We start from the raw sequence: 17,696 nt of genomic DNA, 5'->3' as shown, positions 1-17,696 counted from the left end.
CATTAAATAGCAGTATCAAACTTACATATATTGTTATTAATTCTAAGTTTAAATTGACTAAATCCCCCAACCCAAAGACACAGACAGGCAAAAAAAGCCAAGACCCATTGGTATGCTACATCCAGATCCATCTCACATGCAAGAATACACAAAGACTCAAAACAAAGGGATGGGGAAAAATTTGCCAACCAAATGGAGAGCAAAAATAAATAAATAGAAAGCAGGAGTTGCAATTTTTGCTGATGAAATAGACTTCGAAGCAACAAGGATCAGGAGAGGCAAAGAAGGATATTACATAATGATAGGGGGATCAATGTAACAAGAAAAGCTAAAGATCCTAAGTGTATATGCACCCAATACAGGAATGCCCAGATATACAGGACTTATGGGGAGACTTGGACTCCCACACAATGATAGTGGGAGACTTCAGCATCAATATTAGACAGATCAATGAGACAGAAAGTTAACATCGATATCCAGGACTTGAACTCAGATCCAGAACAAGTAGACTTAATTGACATTTGTAGAACCCTCCACTTTAAATACACAAAGTATACACTCTTATCAGCACCTCATCACACCTATTTATAGGTTTAAATGAAATATTGGTTGGCTGCTTGTTAATTATTTTCTTCCCTCATTTTTTTTTATGTCTTTATTATTAAACACAATTACAGGCATACCCATTTTTAGACTGCATTCTAACCCGGGCAATAAAGCAACACCCCTGTTCTCTCTCCCTCTTCCTCTTCCTCTTTCTTCCTTTCCTTCATTCTTTTTTTTTTTATTCTTTCTCTTTCTTTCTTTCTCTCTTTCTTCAAAGGAAAAAAAAAAAAGATGGTGGGTTGAACGTGGTTTTGAGTCAGGTTGATGGATTGGACAAATAAAAAGCCAGGAAGCCCAGTTAAATTTGAATTTCAGCAAAATAACAGACGTTTTAGTGTAAGTACATCCCATGTGCTATTGCTTATACTTATTATCTGCTATTATTCTAAATTTGCTGGGCATCTTTTATTTTATCTGGCAATCCTAATTTGAAAGTTTGAGTTGTGTGTTAGACAGAGATGTTGCGTAGACAAAAAAAAAAAAGTGCCTTTAATCTTTAACTTCTAGTGGTGTTGACTCAGAGTTTTTGTCATTTAATGTGTACTGAATAAATGAGAGTCTCACTGGCTGGTGGGGGCTGGCAGTTGCAACTGTTTACAGCCCTCTCCAGGGTAACTGTAAGCTGCCCAGATATACTCAGTCAAACTGGCAAAGCATAATACCTGTGTGTCAGTGTACTTTATTCATCTATCGCTGACTCTGGGTCTGCAGGACAGACCCCTACAGGTGGTGACCCCAACAATGGCACCCAACGTGGGGCACCCCCAACACTCTGGCTTCAACATACTCAAGGCTGAGTGTTTCTCCCAGAGGGTACTTTTTGTGGTATCTCGGAGATTCTCCTGGCTGGCATCATCCACATGCAACTTCCATGAGTCAAGGGATATCTCTTCTCCAGCTTGGAAGGTCAGGATGCCACTGCGTTCTTTGGGGGTCTGTGTGCCGAATCATTTAGCTCCTCTAGGCAGTCTCTTGGGTACATTCCCTTTGAAGAAAACTTCTAGTCCACTCTTCATAGATCTATTTATCCCTGGGGCAAAAAATGTCACATGATTCCCCCACAGTTGCTGGAAATGCAGTTAGCTCCAGCAGCAGGCTTCTCTCCCCTTCACTCTGTCTCTTTTTCTGCCCTGCCACCTCAGGTCCTCCTAGGCACAGCTTCTCAGAGCAGTCCTTATGCTTTCCAAACTCTCAGATCAAAAGTTCTCAGAGTAGTTCCCTGAAAAGGCTTTCATTTCACAGAAATCTTTTCTATTAATTTGCATCTTTAACTTTTTCATACTTTATTTTTTCATTGAGATAGGGTCTTGCTCTGCCACCCAGGTTGGAGTGCAGTGGCACCGTCATGGCTCACTGCAGCCTCCACCTCCTAGGCTCAAGAGATCCTCCCACCTCAGCCTCCCAAGTAGCTGGGACTACAGGAGTAGTCCCACCATGCCCAGCTAATTATTATTATTATTATTATTATTATTTTGTAGAGATGGAGGTTTCATTATGTTGCCCAGGCTGGTCTTGAGCTCTCGGGCTCAAGTGATCTCCTTGCCTCAGCCTCCCAAATTGTTGGGATTATAGACATGAGTCATTATGCCCAGCCAATTTTTCATACTTTAAAGTGGGCATTGGCTAAAGGCACAAATATTAGATTTCGGATTTCCCTTTGGCAAGTCCTGCATAACATGATCTCCCTTGGGAATGTGGGGGTACTTGGTATCCATTCAAAACTGCAACATTGCATAAATGTAGGGTATTATTTAGATAAAATATAACAAGGATATTATTTATAGATTATATATAATATGTATTTATATATTAAATATAACATATGTTTATATATTATATAACAAGGATATTATTTGTATATATAAAATATATATTTATATATTATATTTTATATATAACAAGGATATTATTTATATTATGTATATTATTAACATAAATAATATTATATAACAAGTATATTATTTATATTATTTTATACTATCTCAAGGCATTATTTAGATAAAATATAACAAGGATAGAGAATATAATGTGAATAGTGCCCCCTGGAAGTGTGACGCTGCAGGCCTGAGTGTATTGTCCTGGGCCTTTGGAGCTTCAGGTGAATCCTCTTACATGTAATAGTAATAACAGAGCTAGCTATATTGTTACCATGTGCTATGCAGTATTTTAGGTGCTTTATGTATTTTATTTGATCCTCATAACTATTGTATGAGAAAGGTACCACTGTTCATCCCTGTTTCACAGATGAGTAAACTGAAGCCTAAGGAAGCTTCATGACTTGTTCAAGGTCACACAGCAAGCAAGTGGCAGAGGTAGAATCCAAACTCAGCATATGGTTCCCATATCTGTACTTCTAACCCTCCCTATTCTATCCTTTTTTTTTTTTTAATTTTTTGAGACTCTCCCTCTGTCTCCCAGGCTGGAGTGCAGTCGTGCAATCTTGGCTCCACAGTAACCTCCGCCTCCCAGGTTCAAGGGATTCTCATGCTTCAGCCTCCCGAGTAGCTGCAACCCCATTCTATCTTGCCTGAGAGTTCCACTTTTCTCCCTGACGCTCTGGGGCAGGCTACAGATAGTACAGCATGGGCCCTGGCGTGGGGCAGATGTGGCTCAGATCCCACGCTGCCATTCGGTAGATGTGTAGCTTTAGATAAGTGTCTTAACTTTCCTGAATCTTAGCATCCTCATCTAAAGATTCAAGTACCTTCCTGACAGAGTGTTTGGTTGGGAGGACTAATCCCTCGTTTACTTTCCCCATCTCTCTGCAAAGAGAAAGGAGTCAAAATTGCAAGGCTGTCAAACCCGATATTATCAAAGCAACATCAAACATGGGTGAAGGGAGGGATACCTAAATCATTATTTATTTCAGGGGAAAGAAAATGTAGCAAATACCTACTGGCTGCCAGGCACTCACTAGCATTGGTGCTCGGGGCAACGAATCGAATCCATCTCTCCAGGTCATTCACACGCCAAGGCCCTGCTCATCTTTGTGAAGTTGGGGGACTGAGTGGGGAGGGCACGGCGTGGTGTCAGCCTGAGCCCACTGGGTGACCCTAATCACCAAACGTCTGCTTCCTTCTCTGTGGCAGTAACCCTGAGGCCGCGTGGTGTGCTCTGAACACGTGGTGCCCAGGAGGAAGGCGGCGTCCGGAGGCCAAGGGTCCCCGCGATCTGCTCAGCTGCAGGCGCCTAAGGCGGGGCCGGCGTGGGCCTTTCCCTCTGTCGGAACCGTTCTCACGGGGCTGAGTCCCTGCCCGGACTCCGAACGCCGAGGGCCGGGGACCGGAAGCGCGCGCAGCCACTGCAGCGCCGTGTCAGTCGGGAGGGAGGGAGGGAGCGAGCGAGCGAGCCAAGCCGCGGAGGACGGGGTGAAGATGGCGGCCTTCTCCGGTGCGTTTGTGGAAGCTCTGGGGGTGGTGGGGCGGCTTGTTGCACGCTTCGGCCCTTGGGCGGCCCGCGGGAAGCTAAAGGGGCGGGAGCGGACTGGGGTCAGGGAGACAACAGGGCGCTGTCCGCTGCAGCCCCTTGTGGACTGGCGTTACGGGATCAGGGGCGGCCGCGGCTTAGGTTCCGAGGGCAGTTGCTCCCAGGAGCTGGCCGGGACGTGCCACCCCTACCCTTTCCCTTCTACCAATCTCCACTTGGCCTTCCTAACAGTGCACCTTCGGCTGCAAAATCCAGGCGGCGGCGTTGCTCGGGCAGCTCCCAGACGCCTGGGCCTCCTACCTCTAACGTGGCAGTGACCCTTTGGGAACCCTTTTCTGCCCGCTGCTCATCTGGGCTTTGCCGGGGAGAGAAGCGAGACGGCGTGGGGAGGAGTCATTGGGGAAAATGATCCTGCCTCTGTCCAGGTTTTTCAGGCCCTTCCAAAAGTCCCAGGCATAAACCTGATCTTTATTTGTTGTTAAATGCTGTTATATCAACATTAACGTTCAGTGTTCAACCTAGCGGGAAAGCATTTTCATTCACATACGCACCAGTCCAACATAAGTTTTGAAAATTTATATTTATTTGCCGTCTGATGCCCTCCTTTATTCCAAATACGATTTGATGTGGCTTATTGAACCCTATGGTTGACATTTTCCCCTCTTTCTTTATCATCCTATTAGACATCCAGTTTTAGGAAGCTGTAATCAGCCTTAAATGTGCCAAACATGTTACATTTATGTAGCACTTATGTAATGTTTATTGCTAAATAAATGTATCACGTTAGGCGTAATGTCCTTTAATGTTCCTAACTTTTTTTTTTTTTTTTTAGACGGAGTCTCGCTCTGTAGCCCAGGCTGTAGTGCAGGGGTACAGTCTCGGCTCACTGCAACCTCTGCCTCCCAGGTTCAAGCGATTCTCCTGCCTCAGCTTCCTGAGTAACTGGGACTACAGGCTCCGGCCACCATGCCCAGCTCATTTTTGTTTTATTAGTAGAGACTGGGGTTTCACCATGTTGGCCAGGGCTGGTCTCGAACTTCAGACCTCAGGTGATATGCCCACCTTGGCCTCATAAAGTGCAACAGTCATGTAAGATTTCTGACTGTTTCAGTTACATCTTCTAATGGGATTCAGTTGGAAATCTGCTCAGAGTTGTTGCTGTTTGTCTTTTCCCAACATTCTCCTAAAACAAGATTTTAGAGCCAAGGTCTGTAGGGAAGTTCTAGGTAGTCATCTTACAGGTTCGCATCTTTGGGAGTCATACACAAATTTCATGAATGTTAGAGGTAAAGGACTGGAAAAAGAGTCTATGATATGAAATAAAGACAAGCTAGAATTAAAACCATGAATGTTTCTAATTTTTCCTTAACTGTTGAAAGTATTAGACTTAAGGCATGATTTCAAAGAAAACATGCAAGGAATATGACCAGAGTGGTACAAGAGGTTGTCTAGAATTTACTGAAAGTGGTATGTTGTTTTTTGTTATATTTACCAATTTTGCATACAGCTTCAGCTTGCAATATTCTGTATGTAGTAAGAACCCACCACTCCATTAGTTTAAGCAGTTTGCATTTTAGGAGAGAGACCATAGATTGTAATATAGGTTCATTCTTAGCAAGGTCTGCCTAGATATTCAACTTTAGATCTTCATTAGTTTATCTGTGGATTTTTTTTGAGTTAGGAGAGCCTTCTTTTTTTTTTTTGAAAATGATGATCCTTCTCATCTGACGCAAAGAAAAAGCTACATAATTTTATGAAGAATATTTTCAATTTGTATGTTTGCTTTATGCCTTTTCATAATGGCAAGAAATACAGAATTTCAAAATTGGTTATTTCTAGGGCTTGGGAATATCACTTCTCATTTGGAAGTTTAAGTAATCGAGCTCACTACTCCATATATAGTTACCTTCTATGGTTCATATGAGAAATGATAAAATGACAAAACCCATTTAGGAGCAACTCATCTCTATTCATTTAGGATGGGCCTTGAAGTAGTATTACTGAGATGTGTATAGTAAAGAACAGAGCAGCTCTTCCGCTGACATTTCCAGTTGCCTGCATTTTCGCCACTGGCCCATCCGTCTTCAGTTAATCAGAATTTTGGTTATGGCTGCCAATAAATATAGGTGCTTTCCATTTGTTCATTTTTCTCTGATTGCAACAACCCTGTCTACGCCTGGCAGACTTTTTACAAGTTCTAAGAGGTAAACAGGCACTATAGTGGCTACAGTTTATTAGGTTGCAACCATGCTCCAGATGTATCACATTATTATCATCTGTGGTCATCATATAGCCCTACAAGGTAGGTAATATCAGTCCCATTTTGTGTGGAGAAAACAGACTTACAGCCTTGCCTAAGGTCACTTGCTAATAAGTGAGAGCTTAGATTTGAACTCAAGTCTTTCTCCAGAACTTGTGCTCTTTCAACAGTTCCACACTCAGTAGATTTGATGTAACTGAGCTCTCCTTCAATGTCTTTATCCTATTTTATGAATAGTAATTTTGAGAGCAATGCAATTTATGATTTCACTTCAGTATATGTGGTTTTTAAAATTAATTTTTACTTTCAGAGATGGGTGTTATGCCTGAGATTGCACAAGCTGTGGAAGAGATGGATTGGCTGTAAGTACATAAAGCTTAAATGTACCTGGGAAGAGGATGTTTTATAATTTAAATAGTTGGTAGTGATTTTATCAAATATTTTTTGTGTCCGGTTGGGTAAGTGAAAATCAATTTTTCTTGTGATTTTCTAAATTATGGAAAGTTTCCTTTTTTAATCTTCACCTATTTCTAGTGAAATAAGATGGATTATATTTACCATGTGAAATTCTCTTTTAGGCTTATAGTTTAACATGACTTAATTTGCTCAGTGATTTTTCGCCCCACTAACTAAAATTCTTCAAATGTGATTTTTAGTCTCCCAACTGATATCCAGGCTGAGTCTATCCCATTGATCCTAGGAGGAGGCGACGTACTCATGGTATGTTTAAATTTGGTGAGGTGGTTGGGAGCTGGGGGCACACTCTAAGAACTGCATAGGCTTAAAAATGATACTTTAACTTTATTCACAAACGTTTATGATACATATATTGTATTCAGAGTATTAGGTAAAAGTTTTAAACAGGTTAAGTATTCACCCTTGAGAAGCTTAAACCAACTAGGGCAATAAGAAATGTACAAAAATAAATCTTGTATCAGAGAGAATGTGTGGCACCTTCATAAGAAATGCCAGTCCAGTTATCCTTTTGCTTCAGGGGTCATAGGGACTGCTTAGAGGAAATAGATTTCTTTTATTTTTTTGGAAAAAGGCCAAGCTCTGTTGCTCAGGCTGGAGTGCAGTGGTGCATTTATAGTTCACTGCAGCCTCAAACTCCTGGGTTCAAGCAGTCTTTCCACTTCAGCCTCCCAATTAGGTGGGACTACAGGTATGCGCCACCACATCCAGCTGATTTTTTGTATTTTGTGTAGAGACAGGGTCTCACTATGCTGCCCAGGCTGGTCTTGAACTCCCGGCCTCAAGTGATCTTCCTGTCTTGACCTCCCAAAGTGCTGGAATTATAGGCATGGGCCAGATTTTTGACAAGGGAAGATAGGGAAGATAAAAGAGAAATGCTTTTCAGGTAGAGAGAACATCAACAAAAACAGCAAATAGTAGAATGTAGAATATGACCCTGGAATACTTCAGTTAGATGGTAGCATAAAATATGTGTCTGAGGGGGATAAACTTGAAATAAAATGGGAGAGAGATAATGGGTCAGATTATTTGGGCTCTTTCTCAAGTGTCTTGTTAAAGAATTTGAATATTAGTCTTCTATGAAGAATTTGAGTATTAGTCTTCTATGAAGACTAATATGAGTAGCAGATTGTAGTATAGTTTTGGGATTAGATGTTGTTCAGATGCTTTTATAATAGTCTAGATTAGAATGATGAGAGCTTCTAGGTTAGAATGATGGTAGCAACAAGAAAGGAAAAGAAGAGAAGATTCTTAAGGTTATGGGAAAGGTAACAAGATGGCCTACAGTCAGAGTTGACAGAGGAAGCCTGGATAATCTGGAGGCACTGTGAAAATACAGGTAGCCAGTCAAATGTTAAAGATTTCTACATATTATGGTGTTAATTTCATCTCTTTAATAGACAACTTAATTTGTAAAATCAACTTTTCCCCTGCATTCAGGCTGCAGAAACAGGAAGTGGCAAAACTGGTGTAAGTATTACATTTACTTACATTCTAAAAGTTGAATTTTAAAGTAGCTTTGTATGGTAGTTTTCGCTTTGAAATATTTAATAAAATAACGACCTTCAAAAGTCGAGGAATTGCTTACTTGCCGCTGAAAGTGATATTTTTGTTGCCAGCTAATGTTGAAGATCTACAAAAAAGTATGACCTTAAGAACATCTTTTAAATTGGATAGTTACAATATCTTTAGTGTTTATACTTACTTCGGAATTTTAATATGATGACTCTTAAAAAGGTTACATACAGAAGTTGATCTATTGGCCTAGACTAGAGAAATAATTTGTCAGACTGGATGATATGTTTCCTCTTTAGTGTGGGTTCATTCTACTGGTCCCCATTGTTTTATCATTTCATGATATTAGCTGTGTCCTATTTCCCTCATTCAGTCCACTCTTTGTTGTCTGACTGGTATTTTTGATTTGGGCAAATGAAATTGTAATAGCAATCTGGAATATGTATAGTTATTTGATGTGCATGCATAACTTTTGTCATTTATATTGGTTATTAAACTGTCATTAATATCTGAATACTAATATAGAGACCTTTTGTTTCTTTGATAGGCTTTTAGTATTCCAGTTATCCAGATAGTTTATGAAACTCTGAAAGACCAACAGGAAGGCAAAAAAGGAAAAACAACAATTAAAACTGGTGCTTCAGGTGATTTTTATAAACTGATATTTCCTTTTATATAAGCCATTGATTCTCATCACTGGCAGTTAGGAATGTGAGGTTTGGCTATACATTTTGATTGTCAATATCTGGGGGGTGGTATTGGGGTCTGGAACCCTGGAAACCAGCGATGCTAAATGTCATTTAGAGCCTACGCATTGAAAGATTGTTCCTCCTAAGATACTAATAGTGCTCCCTTTGAGAAAACATTGGCGTTTTGGAAATTACATTTCGATATTTTAGTGCTTTTCTTAACCTTATAACTTTCTATGCTTAATATTAAAGAAAAAAGTGATACCTTTTACAAAAATATGAAGGGAGGATTTTACAAATAGTTGATGGAGCAAAAACCCATGCTGGTGGGAAGTATTGCCTTACAGGGAAAAGAGGCATTCTTTTTCTTCTAAGTAAGATAAGAAGGGAACCACCTAGGAGGATAAAATATAGATTTTTAAGTTGTATCTTATGTGCAGTCCTATCTACATGGAAATTGGTCTTTTTATTAGGTTTCTGATACTATCTCTACTATAAACAATCCTACCTCACTTTCTTCATCCTTAAATTGTTTTGCTTCTGTTGAATGGTTTCTAAATTTCATTCTATCTTAATTAATCTTTTGTTATGTTTTAATAATATTTATTCCGTATTTTAAATCACTCTTTTTTTTTTTTTTTTTTTTTTTTTTTTTTTGAGACGGAGTTTCGCTCTTGTTACCCAGGCTGGAGTGCAATGGCGCGATCTCGGCTCACCGCAACCTCGCCGCCTGGGTTCAGGCAATTCTCCTGCCTCAGCCTCCTTAGTAGCTGGGATTACAGGCATGCACCACCATGCCCAGCTAATTTTTTGTATTTTTAGTAGAGACGGGGTTTCACCATGTTGACCAGGATGGTCTCGATCTCTTGACCTCGTGATCCACCCGCCTCGGCCTCCCACAGTGCTGGGATTACAGGCTTGAGCCACCGCGCCCGGCCTTAAATCACTCTTGTTCCATTATACAAAACAGGATTGTTAAAAAATAGCAAGTTGAAGACCACTGAACCTGGCATATTAACATATTCTTTTCAGTTGTTTGAAAGTCATGTTATACATTTAATGTATACATTTAATGTATAACATAGAGTCTATGAACTCGTGAATGAATTAAGAGATAGGTAATTGATGTAACTATTTACACTATTGGCCTATTCTAAAATAGTTTCAGAACTTATAACAACTGTGCCGTCATTTATGAGGAATGGTGGTAAAAGAAAACACTCCTAAAGGAGAATAACCATAATGATAATGGTTCTAAAAGTTATGTCCTATGAGGAATAAAGAAACTAGAAATTTAAACATGGAGAAGAAGTAAAAGTGGAGATGGGATAATTGTTAAATTATTGAAGAGAACTAGAGAGAAAATAATTATTCTAGAAAGTAGGACCAGGACCAATTAGAAATAGTTTAGATGAAGATTTCTGTTTAACTTAAAGTACTCCCTCATAGCTAGATTGAGCCAACAATGGAAGGGAGAACCTCAAAGCTATTTCTCTAATGTTCAAAGTGTTTAAGCTGTTGATGAATATCTTTTGACCGGAAATAATCCAGAAAGGATTTCTACCCTGAGTGGAAAGTTGAGCTAGAAAGCACGTGGAGTTCTCTTTATTACAATTTTTAATTTTTATATATATATACACACGCACACACACATACATCTTAATAGACTAGTAAGATGTGTCAGAAAAGGAAAATGCCAGTTCCGTAAAAGAGGATGAAAAAAATATGTGACTTTTGAATGTGGTATTGAATTCAGGTAAAGGACTTGCTTTTCTTTTTGCTAGTTACAAAATAATTAGACTCTGAAATGTTGATCAGTTATTTCCTTCATGATTAAAGTCAACTTGTTTAGTTAAAACTTCATTCTACTAGTGACCTAGGAGTAAGGACAGAGATCGGTGTCATCTGATGCAGAGTGCACTGAAGCAAGCAAGTGAGGAGATAAGGTTTTGGGCCTAGATAGGCCCGTGATGATTATCTTCAACATGTTTGATTTTTCAGTTGTGTTTTTGCTTTTAATAAAAACAAATTTTATTTGTGTATTGTAAATAATCTGTAAAACCATGTTGAATCTAGAGCCATTAGGATATATAAGATAGTAGCTTTTTTTTTTATATAGAGCATTTTTAAATTTATTTTTTATTTTTATGCTTTTGAAATGGAGTCTCGCTCTGTCACCCAGGCTAGAGTGCAGTGGCATGATCTTGTCTCACTGCAACCTCTGCCTTTTGGGTACAAGCGATTCCTGTGCCACAGCCTCCCAAGTAGCTGGGATTACAGGCGCACGCCACCATGCCTGGCTAATTTTTGTATTTTTTTTAATAGAGACGAAGTTTACCCATTTGGTCAGGCTGGTCTTGAACTCCTGACCTCAAGTGACCCACCTCCCTCTGCCTCCCAAAGTGCTGGGATTACAGGTGTGAGCCACCTTTTAAATATCATGTATATGTGGATAACTTTTCTTACTTTAATTTGTTTAGTGCTCAACAAGTGGCAGATGAACCCGTATGACAGAGGATCTGCTTTTGGTAAGTGGATAAGTTTTTCATCAGCTCATTTGTAATTCAGAAACTTTAAAAAATAATACATGAGAACACCAAGTAAATAAAATTAAGATTTAATTTACCAGATATTAGAATCTAGTCACTATAATTAAACATTATGGAACTGACATAGGAATAGGCAGTGGAATATAATGGAAATAAATCCCAGTATATATGAGAAGTTATATGTGGGAAAAATAATTATATTTCATTTCAGTGAGAACAAAAAGATAATTTATTAAGTAAAGGGTGGTACACAATTGATGATCCATCTAAAGCAATATAAAATTGACTTCAATCTCATAATTAGAAATAAATTCCATATGTATTTAGGACTTAAATATATATATGAATTTGAGTATAGAAAACCACATGTATAATTTAGCAGTGGCAAAACTTTCATAACCCAAATAGAAAATGCAGAAATTATAAAAGAAAAGATAGGCATATTTGTATAATTTTTTTTTTAACAAGGAAAGGTTATTAAAAAGTCAATGGACAAGGATTATAGAAAGAATCCTTGGTAATGTTGATAAAGATAATCATTATAATTGGTAGAGGTTCCTTATGAAGGTCTCGGATAAAGTGTCATCTATTTTGGTAAGAAAGACAGCATCAGTAAGGTAAGTGGGCAAAAGATATTAATAGGCAGTTCATAGAAGAATAAATTCCTACAGTCAGTAAATATGCAAAGATTAAATTCACATGTAGTTGAGAAATGGAAAGTAAAGTTATATGCCAGACAAGGATTATTGCTTACTTAGAGATTGTGAATATGTAGACTGAAAAAAGCTGCCCATTCCAATGAAGTTCTGAAATCTTTCATCATGTAAATTCTCATTCTTTCTTTTTAATAAACTCATAAGTAGAGCAAAGAAGGGCAAACATTCTTAGAGGGTGTAGTGCTTTGGAATAAAAGTACCAGTATCTCGAGATACAAAGATAAAAGCACCAGTCTGCAGAGATATATGTACAAGGGTGTTTGTGACACCACAATTTTTAATGGAAAAAACAACAAAGTAAATACTATTGCTAGGGAAATGATTAACAAACATTAGAGCGTATCCAAAGTCTACTGTGTAGCCATTACAAAGAATGAGTCAGAGCTATGGAATTGACTAGGAGGAATTTTTTTTTAGACAGAGTCTTGCTCTGTCAACCAGGCTGGGGTGCAGTGGTGTCATCTTGGCTCACTGCAACCTCTGCCCTGTTTCAAGCAATTCTCCTGCCTCAGCCTCCTGAGTAGCTGGGATTATAGGCACCCACCACCATGCCCAGCTAATTTTTGTATTTTTAGTAGAGGCAGTTTCACCATCTTGGTCAGGCTGGTCTTGAACCTTGACCTCGTGATCTGCCCTCCTCGGCCTCTCAAAGCATTGTGATCACTGGCATGAGCCACCACACCCTGCCTACAGTGGCTTTTACCCAATCCACCAGCCTGGCTGTTCCCTTGGGAATAACCTCCTGTGTCTGGATCATGCATAGCCATCTGTGATTGTTCCATGGTAATCTATGAGACCGGCATCAACCCAAACATGCCCTTCTGTTCTGCTGCATTTAAAATCAAAGATACTTTCCTAAAGTAGCTCCTCTCAGAATGTGTTTTAGTAAAGGCTCTTCAGGAAGCTTATGATACTGATCTACAAAATGCAGCAGTACCTTCACACTATGCCCTCCAGTTTTGGAGTTTTTTGGTTTTTCTCTTTCCCACATTGACTGCCGTCTTGGTGACCACAGTTCCTAGAAGTACTTTCATGTCCCTGCATGATGTTTCCCTTGGGGGTCAGCTTTGAAGCTGGTGACCAAAGCTCAGATGGACTGAAATCTGTATGTGGTCTCACATCAAGGTCTGACCCAGCACTCTTTTACTTCATTTTAGCTATTACAGAAACCAAAGGACTGTATACTTTTTACTTATTTGCATTTTCTTTTTTTTATATATATTATTTTTGAGACGGAGTTTCGCTCTTGTTACCCAGGCTGGAGTGCAACGGCACGATTTCGGCTCACTGCAACCTGCGCCTCCTGGGTTCAGGCAATTCTCCTGCCTCAGCCTCCTAAGTAGCTGGGATTACAGGCACGCGCCACCATGCCCAGCTAATTTTTTGTATTTTTAGTAGAGACGGGGTTTCACCATGTTGACCAGGATGGTCTCGATCTCTTGACCTCGTGATCCACCGACCTTGGCCTCCCAAAGTGCTGGGATTACAGGCGTGAGCCACCAGGCCCGGCCCTTATTTGCATTTTCTTATGCATCCAGTCAACCAGCTCCCCAGGAGTTGGATCCAACTCTAAATTCCACTGGTAACTTTCACCATTAGTAACTGAGTATGGCACAGCTATGGCTCCATACCATAGGTGATCATGTGGCCACCAAGAAACTGAAAGTTCCTCATCTCCTACCCTTTTATCCTTTTTCTTCTCAAACCACGTTTCTGTGAGCCAAGGTTGTTCTAGTAAACCCTGATTCTGATACTAATTTTGAGAATACAGAGAAATAAATAAACTCCATTTTTCCTTGTATACTCTCACAGCACACTTCTGACAGCAGATGTGTGGATTTTTTCCCCACATGTCAAGTAAGCTGAGAACTGATGGAGCAAGTAACAGATACATGTTTGTTTGTTCATGCTTTCCCCTACTTTCCCATTATGGCTCTTCCAGCTGAGAACTCTTAATTCAATCCAATTCTGACACCGTCTCCATGAAGATAGCATCATGTCCCACAGATGGAGGGCTCAGTCACACAAGGCTGTTCCCCACATCTGATGCCCAGTTTATGGCTTATGTTTCTAACTGATTGGCTGGAAATCAGGGTTCCTACAGCTCTTTCCTTGGGTTCAATTAATTTGCTAGAGTGGCTCACAGAACTTGGGGAACTATGTTTACTGGTTTATTTTTAAAGATATTACAAAGGCTACAGATGAAGAGAGGCCTAGGGTGAAGCATGGGAAAGGTTGGAGCTTCTCCCTCCCCAGGCAGCTGTCCTGGAAGCTCCTAGGTAACTTTTTAAAAGTTCAGTTTTATGTAATTCAGTACCCCTGTGGGTAAGAATTCATACTTTAAATAATTTGATTTCTGAAAAATGTAGGAAGATGTGTGTTGAGGTGCTTTTTTAACAGTTTGTTCTACGTTCAATTACAGAATATGAGTTGGAAAGATGAACCAGGACAGAAGTTATAGTTTTTTTCCAATAGAGACAAAAGCTGAATCTTAAAACCATTTAGCACCTACTACGTGGACATCACTGTGACTGATTGTGATGTATAATATAGAATATACATCATCTTTTAGAGTTCTTATATTAGCATGTAACAAATACATGTTTATTCATGCTTTCCCTTATTTTCCCATTATGATTTCTTCCATTGATTGAGGAACAAGCTAGAGACAGTTCTGTTACCTTTTAGTATATAGTCCCTTAAGTTAATTTAAGTGTAAAATCAGGACAGCAAATGATGAGTGGATGGTGCATCATCCTTGAGTATATTTCTTTAAAGGACTCCAGAGAATAGTTGTCGAAACACATTTGTATTGATGGTCCAACCACTATTAGTGCAAGTCAGGTTAAGAGCTGTGTTGAATCTTTTCTAGACTTGTTGCTGTAAAATCTTACCTTAGTTAACAGATGACAGCATAGAAAATAGCCCCCGACATAACCAAGGACATCCAGGGAATGAAATGGTTAATTACACTTGGGAAATATTGCTGTCACTCGGGAATCAGTAAGTCTCAGTCTCTGGAATATTGCAACAAGCAAAGGAATTATCTTGTTAGTGAGACTGAATGATTTTTTTTTTTTTTTTTTGATGGTGAGAGGCAGGAATGCATGTTTTATAAAACCTGTACTGATGTTTTTCTGTGTTTTCTTCTCACATCCAGCAATTGGGTCAGATGGTCTTTGTTGTCAAAGCAGAGAAGTAAAAGAATGGCATGGATGCAGAGCAACTAAAGGATTAATGAAAGGTATTTGAACAGCATTTGTGTTGTATAAACTTTTGAGACAATGTATTAATACATGAGGGTTTCGGGTTTGGGTTTTTTTGTCTGTTTATTTGGAGTTTTGCTCGTCACCCAGGCTGGAGTGCAATGGCGCAATCTTGGCTCACTGCAGCCTCCACTTCCCAGGTTCAAGCGATTCTCCTACCACAACTTCCCGAGTAGCTGGGATTACAGGCACTCTCCACCATGCCCAGCTAGTTTTTGTACTTTTAGTACAGATGGGGTTTCACCATGTTGGCCAGGCTGGTCCTGAACTCCTGACCTCAGGTGATCTGCTTGCCTCAGCCTCCCAAGTGCTGGCCACAGGCATGAGCCACTGCACCTGGCCCATGAGTTTTTAAAAATAGCTTTAATTCAAGGATCTGGGAAGGTGTTTGATGGTACAAAAATACCTATAATTATTCATTTGGTACACACCAGTGTAATTCAGAAATAATGGGAAGGTGGCTTCATGGTAAATGAGTCATGTGTCTGATTTATATAAATCTCAATGTTTTTTATCCTTGTAGGGAAACACTACTATGAAGTATCCTGTCATGACCAAGGGTTATGTAGGGTCGGGTGGTCTACTATGCAGGCCTCTTTGGACCTAGGTAAGTGTTTCTAAAATAATTGAATTGATTGATTTACATTTGTGGGTTAACATATTATTATTTAGGGAAGCAAAATAATAAATTTAATGGTAAAAAGTATTTATTTTAAAGACATGAAAATAGTATTTATCTGTACCCCACCCTATTCCAAAAAAGATTTGAAGAAACTTACAAAAAGTACAGATATTATAGGAGTGTGAAATGAGAGTCAAGAATATGAATGGAGTCAGGGTAAAGTTAGTGTGTGTGAATCTGTACCACACAGTACTGTACAGATGCTTCACGTTATCGTAAACTTGCATCTGAATGTCTTAGTGGCCAGAGCAGAAAGGAATGCAGTATCGGCAGTGTTTCTAGTCTTACATGCTCGTACAGCCTAAGCACTGTTTAGTTGTTTGCAGGATTCAGAAACTTAAGGGATAGTTCACCTGTGGTTTCATGAAATGGAGATACTGTGTGAATAAAATTACTTCTTTTACAGGTCTTTTAATTTTATATTTTCTCTTACCAGAAAAGTAAAATATTTTTAAAATTTAGGTACTGACAAGTTTGGATTTGGCTTCGGTGGAACAGGAAAGAAATCCCATAATAAACAGTTTGATAATTATGGAGAGGTAAGCTATTATGTTATCAACTTAAACATAGCATAAGTAAATTTCTTGCATACTTGATCACTCATGACAGAACGAGGGTATAGAAATGATTCTCAAAATCAGTGGATTTTCTGTATATTTTCCACAGAAAGTTTGGATTTGGGCTTTATTGAAGAAATATTGTCAAGCTAGATAAATATGTATATTTATGCATATACATATACATATTATAAAATAGTACATATAAAATATATACAAAAAGAAATGTATAATATTTCTTTTCTGCCTTTGTTATCCCCTCCAAAATACATTACATTGTCTTCCCTTTTCACCTCATTTTGATTTTGGTTTTGATACATGTTATTCTCATTTCTTATTTTTGATCATGATGAATCTGAATATAGGTCATCTGGTGAGCTGAAATCTAAGTAATGTGAATAAGGCTAAGTGTGTTGATTCTAACAAGACTGTCAAATGCTTCTATTGTATATGTCATATGCTCTATTAGGCATTTTTAATTTAAATATATATTTTTTGAAACACATATACTTTTGATGCAGCTATATTTTAACTTTAAGATTTTGATTTCTATTAATAGCACTTGACTTTCTGGTGTTTTAGGAATTCACTATGCATGATACCATTGGATGTTACTTAGATATAGATAAAGGACATGTCAAGTTCTCCAAAAATGGTAAGCTCTATATGGATCTTATTAGTGAAAACATATATGATAATCAGTAATTGCGATTTTTAAAAATCTTCCCACCTTCTTTTTGAAATCCCTGTCCCTCCCCCCTGCCTTCATTTGAACAAATATTTATTGAGTTTTGGCTATGTGTGAGGTACCCTAGTAAGTACTGGAGGCACAGAAGAAAATGGAATAGACATTTGGGGCTTACATACTGGTAGTGAGAGACAGACATAGAATACCACATCAGGTGGCCATAAGTGCTGTGAAGGAGGGTATAAAGCAGGGGAAGGAAATAGCAGTG

At 39.0% G+C, this 17,696-nt stretch overlaps 1 protein-coding gene across 1 annotated transcript in view; it reads left to right on the top strand.

Moving 5' to 3' along the window:
* Nucleotides 1–3,684: 3,684 nt before the first annotated feature.
* The window catches only part of DDX1 (DEAD-box helicase 1), a 37,357-nt gene continuing 23,345 nt past the window's right edge, over nucleotides 3,685–17,696 (top strand). The window contains exons 1-10 of the mRNA XM_032294079.1: nucleotides 3,685–3,996; nucleotides 6,603–6,654; nucleotides 6,949–7,012; nucleotides 8,207–8,236; nucleotides 8,829–8,925; nucleotides 11,451–11,498; nucleotides 15,396–15,479; nucleotides 16,025–16,108; nucleotides 16,646–16,722; nucleotides 17,323–17,395. Of these exons, the coding sequence (XP_032149970.1) occupies nucleotides 3,981–3,996; nucleotides 6,603–6,654; nucleotides 6,949–7,012; nucleotides 8,207–8,236; nucleotides 8,829–8,925; nucleotides 11,451–11,498; nucleotides 15,396–15,479; nucleotides 16,025–16,108; nucleotides 16,646–16,722; nucleotides 17,323–17,395 (625 nt within the window). The 5' untranslated portion in view covers nucleotides 3,685–3,980. The remainder of the gene's footprint in view (nucleotides 3,997–6,602; nucleotides 6,655–6,948; nucleotides 7,013–8,206; nucleotides 8,237–8,828; nucleotides 8,926–11,450; nucleotides 11,499–15,395; nucleotides 15,480–16,024; nucleotides 16,109–16,645; nucleotides 16,723–17,322; nucleotides 17,396–17,696) is intronic.

Source organism: Sapajus apella, unplaced genomic scaffold, assembly GCF_009761245.1.
Source record: "Sapajus apella isolate SASKATOON/1434 unplaced genomic scaffold, GSC_monkey_1.0 scaffold31, whole genome shotgun sequence".
Lineage (NCBI taxonomy): Eukaryota > Metazoa > Chordata > Mammalia > Primates > Cebidae > Sapajus > Sapajus apella.
Note: the sequence above shows the minus strand (reverse complement) of the source record. Positions and strands in the feature narration are given on the sequence as shown.